Below are 14,545 nucleotides of genomic sequence, written 5' to 3'. Positions count from 1 at the left end.
GAAATAATAGATCCTCTTCTTGGTATTATTAACTCATCTCTGACATTAGGACATGTGCCTAAAGCATATAAGGTGGCTGTTATAAGGCCCCTTGTCAAAAAACCCCAACTCCACCCTAGAGAACTAGTTAACTACAGACTAATATCGCATCTACCTTTCATATCTGCTTATCTTGCTCTGCTAGAAATATTATAATGGGTCGTGGTTAGATCTTCCATCAACACACTGGTTCAAAACAAACATCAAAATCAACGAAAAGTGTGTCACTGATGGCAAAATCAAGATCCTGCCACAGCCATCCCTATAAAAATGAACGGGATGAACTGAAGATACAGTAAGAGAGCACCAACATTTGAAGGATCTTAAGAGATACTGTATGAAGGAATGGACTCGGATGACTTGCTATATATTCTCAAACCTCGTCAGACGTAAACTACTTGTTTTTCATGCAAATGGAGGTTGCAGAAAGTTTTGAATACAAGGGTGCCAATAACTTTTTTTTCATAATGTGTTATTCCCCCACTTCAAATTGTTTTACTTTAATGAAATGTTGGAATATTGTAAATTTTTTAAATAAAAGATCAAGAGGAGAAATAATGCAGATTTATTTTTGCAGCCTTCTTTGCTCAAGCGTGCCAATATTAGTGGAGGTCACTGTATATGTGAGATGTTTTGTGCGTATTGGGGTCGTTGGGCATCAACTGGTCTAATTCTTCTGTTAGAAAGAACTGCAACTAGTCCAGAGTGAGATTGTAAAATCCAGGTATTTATTTAAACAGTGATGTGCATGTGGTTTTTCTATAGAAAACAGGAAATATAATGAATACAGATAGAATACAGATACAGAGTGGCAAACATTGTCGCTATTAATTATAAACAATTAAATGTAATCATGTAAACGTAAACTTACAACAGTATACGACAAGTATATTTTGCCGACAATATGATCTCAATACAACAGTATTGGTGGAGTGAGTTTCCCGCTGCTGCAGGTGGCTAGCGATGTCAGGTTACACGCGCATAAGCTCATTACTCAAACCCACTCGTCATAACGCGAATATACAATTAAGGATTAAATAACTCTCTCCTTGACAAATAAAGAAAGCTATATATTCATATGGCTGTACAAACACTCTGAATAACATATTGCTTCTTGATACATGTATCAATTACGTGTATTGTCATGTAAATGTCTGATATGGTAAAGGAAACCGATCTAAATGTTAACTCACTTAGAAACACATTAATATTGTTGCTAAATAACATCACTTACTTTCGTAGGAACGCACAGTAACACCACACAAACAAAAGTGGACTTTAGTGGTTTGAACATATAACAACCAGGAGGCAATGTGAACTCCATTACACAGAACTGCTGACTAATGTCTCAGCGCATGCGCAAGATGAGATCAACAGGATAGGCCCGCCCATGCAGGGAATTCTGCACAGTATATAAATTGTATATCTACTGGCAGCCGCCTGCAAAAGGGCCTTAATTTAGACAGAGGATTACATAATAAAACTTCCTCCACTCTTATCAGAACAAATCCTGAACAACTGCACAATAAAAGTCCCTTCATCTCACCCAGCGGTGCAAATCCTATAAACTAGACAATAAAAGTCTCTCCACTTTATGAAACAATACACGTCGTAAACAATTACACAATAAAGGTCCCACCACTTCTTACAGCAGTGTACCTACATTATTCCTCCACTAGAGTGCAGCAGAAGTACAGACATTTCTTTACTACAGCTGTTACAGGAATGTGGAAAAAGGCATTATAAACTGTTACCAGCACTGACTGAATGAATCACAAACCGGCTTTATCTCAAAACCTCAGTGACTAAAGACTCTTATTCTGCCAAGAGGATTTCAACTTATTTTCGTGTGAAAGTGACTGACGGTGTAATTGCTCTTCAAACGCTGAGTTTAAAAAGGAGGATTATGATAAATACTGTAACCAATAATGATGGCACACGCCGCAGGGTTGGGATGTGTCTTCATCTGACAGACATCTGTATTCAACACAACACAACCCCTCAGATATGATGTGTGTGTTTGTGAACTACACCGGGAGATTTATCAGTTGGGGATCTATGGAGAACACAAGAACACTCAAATCTGTGTGTGTTAATGTATTTGTGAGTTTGGGTGTGTTAAAGTGTTTATGTACATTTATTTGTGCGCATGCGTTTTTCTAAAGGTGTACTGTATGTATTTGATTGTATATATGAATTTTGGTTCCAAAATTCCAAAGTCATGTTTTTTATTATGTCATCACGCTTATTGTGTTTTATTGTGTTGGTCAGCTGTAGGTTTAGAGTTATTATGGCGTAAATCATCATCAAAACAAACCAACTCCAGTTTGATTGATATTCATTGGAATGCACAATAATAAAAAAGCGGAGTTATCTCACTTTGGAACCAACTCTTCATATGTACATTTACAGTACCAACATGTGTGTGAGTGTGTGATTGTGTGAACGTGTACGTGTGTGAACTCCATTGTCACGTCTTTCTCTTCTCTTGAAACCACAGCAGCTGAGTCACTCCCTCTCTGATTATGTCAATAAAAGAGTGTGAAGTCGAGGGGCTACAGGGACCTCACACGCACGCATGCACGCACGCACGCACACACACACACACACGCACGCACACACTTTTCACCCACTTCCAAGTACACTAAAAGTCAGTCAAATCCAGATGCTTTCATGAGCTGAATGTGATTTTACAGTGTTTGGTGTCAGCGGGTGAAGTGTGTGTGATGTGTCATGATGAAGCTGTTTTCACCCCTGTGTGGTCTCGTGGGAAATGTTATCACTCAGATGTGTGTGTGAGGCATTAGATACACAAACTCCTCCTAAACATCTGTTCACAACTCCATTCAATGAAGCTGTTCTCATCTGTTTCTCCTGTTTCCCACAGCCCATCACCACGCTTTTATTAAAGGAACCGTGTTTTATATTTGAATCACCAGTTTTACTGCGAACATCATAGTTACACTATCGTTCTTGTGGCCAGAATTTGTTGCCACAAATAAATCCAAATAACCATAGAGTAAATTACTGTAAAGGATGTCTCAGATCTTAAGACCGTGCCAAGTCACAGCATATGTGTGTGTGGATTTAAGGTGGAGCACATATTTCCTCTAAAGTGCTCGTGTGTGTCTGCCCAAAGATAAGACGTCCAGGTGCTGATCTTTAATGTCTCAATTCATCTTGTTTAAAAACACTTTAGCAATAAAAACAAACAAGTCACCTGTTGACATACAGTAAGAGAACACCGCACAGCTTCTGGAGAACAAAACACACATCGTTTCATATCAGACTGACAAAGAAAATCCGGCTGAGATGTTGAGCGAGAAACTCAGCATATGAGATTTAAAGACTCGTATTTCTTTCTTCTCCAGAACACCAAAGAAGATATTTTAAAGAATGTTGATAATGAAACAACACCGAACTCCATCGACTATGTACACTGTTAAAAATGAAGGTGCTTCACGATGCCACAGAAGAACCATTTTCGTCTAAATGTTTCCATAAAGAACCTTGACCCAGATTCTGAAAAGGTAAGAACGAGATGGATGTTTCAAGAACCTCTGACTTATCGGTTCTTTTACGGCATCGCTGTGAAGAACCTGTCAAGCACCTTTATTTTCGAACACAGAACCACCGAGACATTTCTCGAAATATCTTCTTTTGTGTTACACTGAAGAAAGACTCGCATGCAGATTTACAAACACACGAGGATGAATAAATGATGAATGTTTTTTAGATCTCTTCTGTAATGTTAGATGAGACACACCTAAGCTTATTTGCTTTAGAGGCGAAACAAAATCTCAATCTGATTTCTGTGTAAGTCTTATCTCTCTAAGAAACAATCGTGATATCTCATCAAATAAACTGTGTAACAGAAGAAAAAACGTGTGTGAGAGCAAGTGAGCGAGAGAGAGAGCGAGCGAGAGAGAGATAAAAGAGAGAAAGGGGGCGGACCCTCTTCATTCAGCTGCGACTCTTCTTCCATTCAGAAGAGAGAGAGAACACACACGGCTCTGTGTGAAGTGCGAGCGAGGGAGTCTTGAAGAGAGAGAGAGAGAGAGAGAACACACGCGGCTCTGTGTGAAGTGTGTGAGAGAGCGAGCGAGCATACAGAAGAGACACACGGCTCTGATCGACATGGACGCAGGTGTGGAGCACACAGGGACCATCACAGATGAAGAGGTGTCTGTGATCCAGGACACGTGGAGACCCGTGTACGAGGTTAAAGAAGACGCCGGGGTGGCTGTGCTCGTCAGGTACACTCTTCACATCTTCTGTTTGTCCTTCAGATGTTCTGCGTGGTTTAGGCTCAGGGGTTCAGATGTGAAGGGTTGCTGGGTTGAGTCGTGAACACTTGAGGTTGAGCCTTTAGTCCGGGAGGATGGAGGCTGTGAAAGTGAATCCCTCTGCTCCCGGTTAAATATAGATGAATGTTGGATCGTATGGAAAGAAAAGAGAGTAAATTGGGTTCAGGAGGACAGATGGGGTTTATACATCATCAGCGCTGGGTCTACGGGGAATACATCAACACACACACACACACACACACACGCACGCACACACGCACACACACACACGGACACGTGAAGCTGGTGTTTGTGGTTTTAGAGATCATTTCATTTGAACTATGATATGTATTGCCAATAGCATAATACATTAAAAAACAAGATATGTTTATCTGTCTGCTCTCTTTCTTCTTCATCTTTCCACCTCTTCTATCTCTTTTTCTTTCTCTCTCTCAATGTTTTGGATTTCATAAGTGTTCTGAGTTAAATGTTTTCCTTTTTTTTGCAACTATTTATTCACTTGTTTAATTACTTCTTTATTGTCTTGTAGATATCTCTTTTAAATAAATAAAGAACTTTTACATCTCTTTGTCTTCATCCGTCTGTTTCTCTCTCGTTGTGTCTATCTCTTGCTCTCTCTCTCTCTCTCTCTCTCTCTCTCTCTGTCTGTCTGTATCTGTCTCTCAAAATTGAGTCTTCACAAAGCACAGAAACATTACATAGACACATTTACAAACAAACACATGTATGAAAAACACATTCAAAAAATAAAAAATAAAAGAAGAATTGATAAAACTGTAAAACACAGGTGCTCATATACGAATAAAACCGAGAATCTTTTCATTTCATGTATTGTATCAAATTATCGATTATTCCCCAGTCATGTTAACTCTTCAAAATAAAAGTGCTTCACATGCCTTAGAAGGGCCTTTTTTGTCTAAATCGTTCCATTAAGAACCATTAACACCCGAAGAACCTTTCTGTCTCACAAAAACGTTCTTTGTGGCGAAAAAAGGTTCTTCAGATTATAAAAAGGTAAGAAAGAGATGCTTCTTTACAGAACCTTCGACTGAATGTTTTTTTATGGAAACAAAAGCTCAACCTTTTCAGGGTCCCCCTGTAAACCCATTTAAAGAACTGGCGCAGCATATTCCTGCTGTCTGCTCAAAGTCAAGGAAATCACTCTATAATCACAATAACTTCTGTAACTTCAATTGTGATTCATCTTTATTTCATTTGTGCATATGCAATGCTATGTTTTATTTGATTACTTTAATCCATTTCTACCTGAAAAGGTATATATATACAGTCTCTTATTTTATTTTCTGCTTTGCTCTGTTGTTTTATTGGTGCTGTTACTTGTAGCTTGATTATTTGTTCTTATTTTTGTTTGTCAGTAATCGCTTTTCCCTGAACATAGCACAAACCGAAGTGAAACCGTGACCCTAAAACCGTGACACAAACCGAACCGTGAATAATCTGAACCGTTACACCCCTAATATACATATATAAACTATATAAAGAAGCAGAAAATACCTTGCTATGACAGATTGATCTCAAGAGATCAGATTATAAATATAACAACCCTGCTGATAAAAGAAACCAAAAAGAAACCATCACAGAAATGAATGGTTTCCATTACAATACCATTATGAACCATTAGCTTTATACACAAAACAAAATTGTTGTGTTTTGGGCATTATTCCAAAAGGATTCAGATCACCAGAACGGTGCGTGTTTCATTGATTTGAACACGAGCGAGAGTTTATTCGCAGTTTATAATACGCGGTGTGGTGTCGAAAATACCATCTTTAATAACTGTCAACAGCTTTAAACAGCCGTCCAAGTTCAGAAATATATGAAAAGACACTTTATGCCACTCCCTGCATGTCATCCTCTGTGTTTGGGGAAATATAATTATTAATACAGTACATAATATATTTATAAACACACTTAACTTATATGATCTACCTGTTTCTTAAGATGATGTAGAGGTCATTGCAGCTGCTTCCTGAGTGGACGTTTGCCTACTTTGCAGATATTAAGCTTTTGTGCGCAGCCGAAAATTACACTGCGCAGGACCTACAATGAGTCTGTGTGGCCGCAGCGCGCAGCTTCAGACGGAACATTGCCCTCCTTCAATTTGCAGTCGCGTTCCTCCGTGCATTCGCGATCGAGTTCCAAAAGTTGGGGTCTCGGGGGCACCGTCGCGCCCCACCTGCAGTACCCCTGCTCCCCTCCCTTCCAATGAGTTTCTTAGGTATTTCTGCACTTGAACCGCTGTTTAAAGCTGGTGTTATTGTTTTAAAGTGCCAATTCAACACGCGTCTGCATCTACTCCAGGTTAAATCAAAGAAACGCGGGTGAAGCGAGACAGCCTTTCTTAAAACAGACCCTAGAATCACCACCTTATAACACACCTGTCCCATTTATAATCGGATCTCGACATATCTGTTTGTTATACAGCTCTTCTCTGCATGCTCATGCACGTATTTGTTCTCTTCTTTGTTAAATATTCTTTACACATCAGCTTTGTAGTCTTTCTGCAAGTCCCGACAAAGCTCATAAATCCCCAATAAGAGTAAATCACAGAGCCCTGTTGATAGTGCACTACAGAAAAGGGTTTTGTGTCCATTACTTGAAAATAAAAAGAGTTCTTTCGATTGAAAACGTCCGTTTGTAATGATACATTAGAATTGGAGGACGAGGTGTATCTAATCATGAGGCAAGTGAAGATTCACAACTCTGCTATTCATTGAAGTGTTTATTCATGTGTTTTTATGGCGGTCATTAGGAACAACACATTTGAATAAAAGTGGTACTTGATCTGAAAAGTTTGAGAACCACTGTTCTATAGCAATGCTGTGAAGAACCCTATTTTTAAGAGTGTTCCTGCTTCACTGATCGTTCTCTCTCTCTCTCTCTCTCTCTCTCTCTCTCTCTCTCTCTCTCTCTCTCCTCCCTCCTCCGTCCTAACTCCTTCTTCTCCTCTCACTTGTCCAACATTCGTCATCCTTCTCGAGCCATCATCGTTTATTTCGTCCTCCATCGCTCCCCCCTCACGATCCCACTTCATCTTCTTCCTCCTCCTCCCTCCTCTCTCTCCTCCGTCTCTCCTCTCCAGAATCTCATCCATCCCCTTCCATTCTTTTCTCATCCCTCTCTATGTCCTTATTCCACTCCTCAAACTGCTGTTCTCAATCCTCTCTCTCTCTCTCTCTCTCTCTCTCTCTCTCCTCTCCTCTGAACTGTATCTCACCTTCATCTGAACACATGAGAGCGAGTGTCGCAGGTTCACTCGCAGCATCTTAACTTCATGTGTGACGGCTCGTGACGTTCTGATGTCAGAGAGAGGTGAAGTGATGCTGAACAGAGCAACTGTCTCATCTCTCTCTGTCTCTCTTGAGTAAAGTGTAGTTTCTCTCTACACGACAAAAAAACAAGAAACTATGAGTCAGTAAAGAACAGACCGACCTAAAAAATGGAATAACTCGCCCTCATGTCCAAACCTGTATGATGTGGAACACAAAAGTCTCCGCTGAGAAAAATGGAAAAAGCGATGAGCTAACAATAAACGTTATTCTTTCATTACCTGCTTATTCACACATGTTGCTTTCCATCTGATCTGTCAGTAAGCAACAAGCACTTGACAGCGTCCATCAGTGATAACGTGAGTATTTAATGAAGCTCTTTCTGTGTTAAAACAGAGATAAATACACTTTCAAAACAAACTCTCCTCCAAACCACTTAAGCAGCTGTGTTGAAGCTTGCTCCCCGCGGATGTTTGAACATTCTTGACCGCTGGATCCGTCGGTTATCAAGATGAAGCCTGTTAGTTTTGAACCTGCAGATTAGAATAAAGCAGACAAGTTTAACCCTTTAAGCCTTTAAATCAACATCATCTGAACGAAAACATACAGAAACATTTCACGGCAAAGATCAACATTTAGAGAGAAAGGTTATTGCTCAGATGTTGCTCTTACATAGATTTCTCGGTTGTGTTTTATTGAAGTCTTCACTTTGTCTCAGATGTTTCTCCAAAAATTGCTCATGAGAAATAAAAGGAGAAACAAACAAATCCAGACTGTAGAGGTCAAATATTCTGGATTTGAGTAAAGTTGATGAGAAATGTTTGAGTTCATGTTGAGATCTTCAATAACATTGACTTTTGATTGTAGACTTGACGAATCTGTTTGACACACTGTTGACATCTCTTCTCAAACTCTGAGACATTCGTGACATTTCTGACTCTTTTTCTCATGAGAAATATCTGAGACCTCTCCATTTAATATCATTGATGTAGCAGAAATAATTGAGATATCAAAGAGATCTCATCTGTGCTTTTTCTTTCTTATGGGATGCCGCAGACATGCAAGAAGTCTTAAACGGGTTGGGGATGCACTAGTTAAACGTCTTTGACATGCAGTTGCTACTGTAAGGAATTCTGATGAATTATCACAAACTCTTAATGGTTTCCATGTTTATCATGATTGATTTTATAAAGGTGACTTTCTCTGAGTTTGTGGGAGAAGGAGAAGTGAAAGGTGGTTAAACATTACATCTGTATTATCTGAAGAATGCTTATCTTCTCACACACCCACCAACACAAACACGTGCAGGAGCGCTTTCTTTAACTTCTCATATAGTGGCATGTTTATCTTTACACTGCGTTCCAAATTATTATGCAAATGATATCTTTCTCTGGTTTTCCTAATTTGTCGATGCAAATGACAGTCAGTATAATTTTCAAGTAATCAACAGTTAGGGTACATTTGGAATTTTATTGAACAAACCTCCCACTGACAACAGTATTTATTTAAAAAATGAAAAACTCAAAATGCACTGTTCCAAATTATTATGCACAACAGAGTTTGAAAACATTTCATAGGTTGTAAAAAACTGAAAATGGTCATTTGTTGAATTTGCAGCATTAGGAGGTCATATTTACTGAAATCAAAAGCTATTTCAATCAAAAACATCCTAACAGGGCAAGTTACATGTTAACATAGGACCCCTTCTTTGATATCACCTTCACAATTCTTGCATCCATTGAACTTGTGAGTTTTTGGATAGTTTCTGATTGAATTTCTTTGCAGGATGTCAGAATAGCCTCCCAGAGCTGCTGTTTTGATGCTAACTGCCTCCCACCATCATAGATCTTTCGCTTGAGGATGCTCCAAAGGTTCTCAATAGGGTTGAGGTCAGGGGAGGATGGTGGCCACACCATGAGTTTCTCTCCTTTTATGCCCAAGCAGCCAATGACACAGAGGTATTCTTTGCAGCATGAGATGGTGCATTGTCATGCATGAAGATGATTTTGCTACGGAAGGCATGGTTCTTCTTTTTGTACCATGGAAGAAAGTGCTCAGTCAGAAACTCTACATACCTTGCAGAGTTCATTTTCACACCTTCAGGGACCCTAAAGGGGCCCACCAGCTGTCTCCCCATGATTCCAGCCCAAAACATGACTCCGCCACCTCCTTGCTGACGTCGCAGCCTTGTTGGGACATGGTGGCCATCCACCAACCATCCACTACTCCATCCATCTGGACCATCCAGGGTTGCACGGCACTCATCAGTAAACAAGACTGTTTGAAAATTAGTCTTCATGTATGTGTGGGCCCACTGCAACCGTTTCTGCTTGTGAGCATTGGTTAGGGGTGGCCGAATAGTAGGTTTATGCACAACTGCAAGCATCTGGAGGATCCTACACCTTGAGGTTTTCGGGACTCACGAGGCACCAGCAGCTTCAAATACCTGTTTGCTGCTTTGCAATGGCATTTTTGCAGCTGCTCTCTTAATCCGATGAATTTGTCTGGAAGAAACCTTCCTCATTCTGCCTTTATCTGCACGAACCCTTCTGTGCTCTGAATCAGCCACAAATATCTTCACAGTACGATGATCTCGCTTAAGTTTTCGTGAAATATCTAATGTTTAAATACCTTGTCCAAGACATTGCACTATTTGACGCTTTTCGGCAGCAGACAGATCCTTTTTCTTTCCCATATTGCTTGAAACCTGTGGCCTGCTTAATAATGTGGAACGTCCTTCTTAAGTAGTTTTCCTTTAATTGGGCTCACCTGGCAAACTACTTATCACAGGTGTCTGAGATTGATTTCAGTGATCCAAAGAGCACTGAGACACAATACCATCCATAAGTTTAATTGAACAATATAAAATTAAATGTTTACGACACTTAAATCCAATTTGCATAATAATTTGGAACGCAGTGTACACACCCCTCAAAAAATGTATTTCATAAGTTGGTATCAGTAATGTTTTCAAGAAATGTTATGCTTTTTTACTTTTAATAGTATCAACCTTGCTTCATTTTACATAATATAATATTTAGATTCATGCGATGATGACGATGACGTTCAGCGTTGTTTGATTATCAACATTTTTCAAAATATCTTCTTGCAGAAGAAAGAAACTCAAACAGGTTTGACATGACATGACAATAATTTTTAGGTCACACTTCAGTATAGGGGGCAATTATCGCTATTAACAAACCATTAACTATGACGTTCCCCCCAATTAACTCTTAATTTGTTGCTTATTAAAGTTAGTAAGGTAGTTATTAGGTTTGGGTATTGGGTAGGATTAGGGATGTAGAGTCTGGTCATGCAGAATATGTGCTTTATACAGGTAATAAACAGCCAATATTCCAATGCTAATAACAACTAGTTAATAGTGAGAATTGCCCCCTATACTGAAGTGTTACCCAATTTTTATTTTGCCTTGAACTGTCCTTTTAAGGCAAGATGTTAAATTACCCAAATTCTTAAGTCGCACTAGATAAAAGTTGAACAAATCAACGTAAATGTGTTTTGTCAACAGGTTTTTCACAAACACTCCATCGGCTAAGCGGTACTTCGATCAGTTCCGTGACATCCAGGATCCAGAAGAGATGCGTAAGAACGTCCAGCTGAGGAAACACGCGGTGAGGATCATGACGGCCCTCAACATGCTGGTGGTGAACCTTCGTGACGGTGACAAAGTCAACAACATCTTCAGTCAGATGGGCAAAACACACGCGCTCAAACACAAGGTGGACCCCAGTTACTTTAAAGTGAGTATGACGAAAAAACATCATCATCATGCACACTGAATGAGTCAGCGTATCCCACAATGCACTGTGTTTAACTTCACCTTCCATTATCAGTGTGACGATTGATGTAGTAGTCATATCAGCTGTGGTTGTTAATAATGGTGTGTGTATACACTGTAAAAAACTTCCTGTAAAAAAACGGTAATTTTCCGGCAGCTGGGCGGCAGTTTTTGTAACATAAAAGTGCATGTCTTTCGTGTTTTTCTTGTGATTTTGCAGTGCTTTTCTGTAATTGGATATTTTATTACCGTATTTCAAAAATACATGGAAAAAATAAATTACGGTAAAATTGCGTGAAATTACAGTGTCGTATTTTATTCAAAGCATGTTTGTACCTGGACGTTGAATTCATTCTAATCTTCTGTTCATCTCCACAGATTGTAACTGACGTCATTCTGGACGTGCTGGTTGAAACTTTCCCACAAGTCTTCAGTGCAGCGTCAGTGCAGGGGGCGTGGTCTAAACTCATGAGCATCATGTGCGGCGAGCTGAATAAAGTCTACACTGCAGTCGGCTGGGAGTCCATCAAAAACTCCGCTGAGATCTGAAAGAGAAGATAAGAGACGCTCTCCAGCAGTTTAACTGGATGAAATTACGACTAAAAGACAGACGGGCGGTCCGCTTCCCGCCCAGACCCCACCCAGGAAATGATGTCATACCGTCTCTATCGTATGACATACACCAAAGATTAGCACAGATATTTGATGGACGGTGATTCTTGTAAATGTTTGAGATAAACGAGAGAATAAGAGTGATTGGGGCAAAGAGAAATGAACCTAACAAGATAAAAAAATGTGGAATTTTAATCATCGCCAAAAAACCTTAGCAACTGTTTTTCAGTTCAAACTAACAAACAGACATGTTGACATACAGATGAGTGTAGAAATGATGAACCCGAGCGCAGTCCCACACACAGCAGTAAATATTTACACATTCTCCAACCGAGAGTTCACAAACATGAATCCCATTTCACATCTGTGCATTTCTGATCAATATAAATACTGTAAGATAAACGCTGGGTTCAGCCAAATCAAATGAATCTGCAGTGACGTGTGTTTGTTTTTCAATAAAAAAAACCCATCAAGACTGTTCTATTGTACAAAGCTTGAACTGATTTCTTTTGTATGTACTGAAATGATTCTTAAATGGTAAAATAGACATTGATTGTAAAATGAATTTAAATAAAGATTCTCTTCTTGAGTCACTCTGTTAGATTTTGTCATGTGTCTTTAATACGAAAGACAGATATTTCACAAACAAATGTTTGTTAGGTATGAAAGACCTGGAATGTTATTACCCCCATCATGATGTCATCACGTCGTGCATGTCTCACCTGCTGTACGGTTTAATCAAACGAGACGCATCCTAAAAAACACATTTCATTTACTTAAAACGGTTACTAATAACCATATCACTGCACAAGAATATGAAGAGTTTGGTTCAAACTCCGTTTTTAAAAATATTCAAAAATCGTGTTTTTCATCATGTTTATTGTGTTTTATTGTGTAATATAGCTGTATTTTATTGAGTTATTACAGCTTGAATCAAAACAATCCAACTGCAGTTTGATTGATATTCATTGGAATGCACAATAAAAAACATGATTTTAGATTTTTTGAAAAACTGAGTTATCTCATTTTGGAACCAAACTCTTCATATAATCATACAGTAAACATGTTTATAGTAAATGTGGAATTCATGAGAAGTAACTTCATGCACCTGTTAAAAACACACAAAAATCTGACAGTCTGAGTTATAACAATCTGATTCGAACTCCTAAAAAAGCACACAAGGTCAAATCAATGCAACACAATCTATAAAATTCTCTACTATAAACGGTTGTAACTGTTAAATGTTATTAGGAGCTTGATATTAATATTTTTACTTTTCAGGGTTTCACGCTTGTTACGTGAAAAAATATTCAAGCTCTAAACTGATAACAGAGCCTCATGATAATAACACACACGCACACACACACACACACACACACACACACACGCACACGCACACACACGCGCGCACACACACACACGCACGCACGCGCGCGCACACACATGTTGGGTTTCCATGTTTTATGGGGACATTCCATAGACACAATGGTTTTTATACTGTACAAACTGTATCTCATATTCCCTCCCCCTAACCCTAACAATCACACACAACTGTCTGCTCTTTTACATTTTCACAAAAGTTCATTCTGTATGATTTATAAGCTTGTTTCCTCATGGGGACCAAAAAATGTCCCCACAAGGACAAGGGTTTTGCATATTGCCATCTTTGTGGGGACATTTTGTCCCCATACCATAGGGTTTACCCTTCCCACACACACGCATGCACGCACACACGCACGCACGCACGCACACACACACACACACACGTTTATCTGTTCAACTGAAGTGAGTGTGATACGCAGATTAAACAGGAATGTCAGTGCTGAACAAATCCAGAGAATAAATCAATATTAACCTGCTAACACAGCACAAAATATCTGGCTGTGTGTTCAGTTCATAACTTTAGAAATAATTTCCCCCTAACACGATACTAAATTTCACAATATTATTTATGAGTAGTCTTATAAAAGGTAAATACAGTTTTTTCTTTTGGCCCTAGTGTGTATTAGAATTTAATTAATGTACAAACAACAGATTAACAGTTTAAGAAATGTTTGTGTGTGTGTGCGCGTGTGCGTGTGTGTGTGCGTGTGTGTGTGTGACGTCTTTTTTACACCGCAGACACACTCACTGTACTATTACATATTTCCCACATTCTCAAAACTATGAACTATAACAAACCAGAGGAATCATATAGTGTTTGCATTACAGATCATAATCGTGCTAAAAAACATCTTTTTTTCCATCTGTCCCAGCATGCTTTGCTTCTTGATCCTATAGAGATTATAGCGTCATTACTATTGTCACCCTGCTGACTCAACAAAAGCAGAGGATTGTGGGATTACTGTCCTCCCCCCGCTGGAACCTCAAGACAGGAACTTCTGCAACACATCAACTGTCGACAGTCGAAGAAAACACACACCAAAGATGTTTAAAACGAAGCCGGAGGAAAGAGAGTTTTGCTCAGAAGTGCCTCTTTCGTACTCTATGTTTCATCT

General features: G+C 39.2%; 1 protein-coding gene across 1 annotated transcript; it reads left to right on the top strand.

Annotated features, from left to right (window-relative positions):
* The first annotated feature begins 4,003 nt into the window (after window positions 1–4,003).
* On the top strand, window positions 4,004–12,648 carry cygb1 (cytoglobin 1). The gene is made up of 3 exons (XM_057345336.1): window positions 4,004–4,295; window positions 11,166–11,397; window positions 11,814–12,648. The coding sequence occupies exons 1-3, from the start codon at window positions 4,177–4,179 to the stop codon at window positions 11,982–11,984; spliced, it is 522 nt and encodes a 173-aa protein (XP_057201319.1). The 5' UTR covers window positions 4,004–4,176; the 3' UTR covers window positions 11,985–12,648.
* Window positions 12,649–14,545: the final 1,897 nt, after the last annotated feature.

This window comes from Triplophysa rosa, linkage group LG11 (genome assembly GCF_024868665.1).
Source record: "Triplophysa rosa linkage group LG11, Trosa_1v2, whole genome shotgun sequence".
In the NCBI taxonomy this organism is placed as follows: domain Eukaryota; kingdom Metazoa; phylum Chordata; class Actinopteri; order Cypriniformes; family Nemacheilidae; genus Triplophysa; species Triplophysa rosa.
Note: the sequence above shows the minus strand (reverse complement) of the source record. Positions and strands in the feature narration are given on the sequence as shown.

Coding starts and splice junctions, on each gene's coding strand:
- cygb1 (XM_057345336.1), top strand. CDS start 4,177: ATGGACGCAGGTGTGGAGCACACAGGGACCATCACAGATGAAGAGGTG. Junction 4,296..11,165: donor GGGGTGGCTGTGCTCGTCAG/GTACACTCTTCA, acceptor TTTTGTCAACAG/GTTTTTCACAAACACTCCAT. Junction 11,398..11,813: donor TGGACCCCAGTTACTTTAAA/GTGAGTATGACG, acceptor TCATCTCCACAG/ATTGTAACTGACGTCATTCT.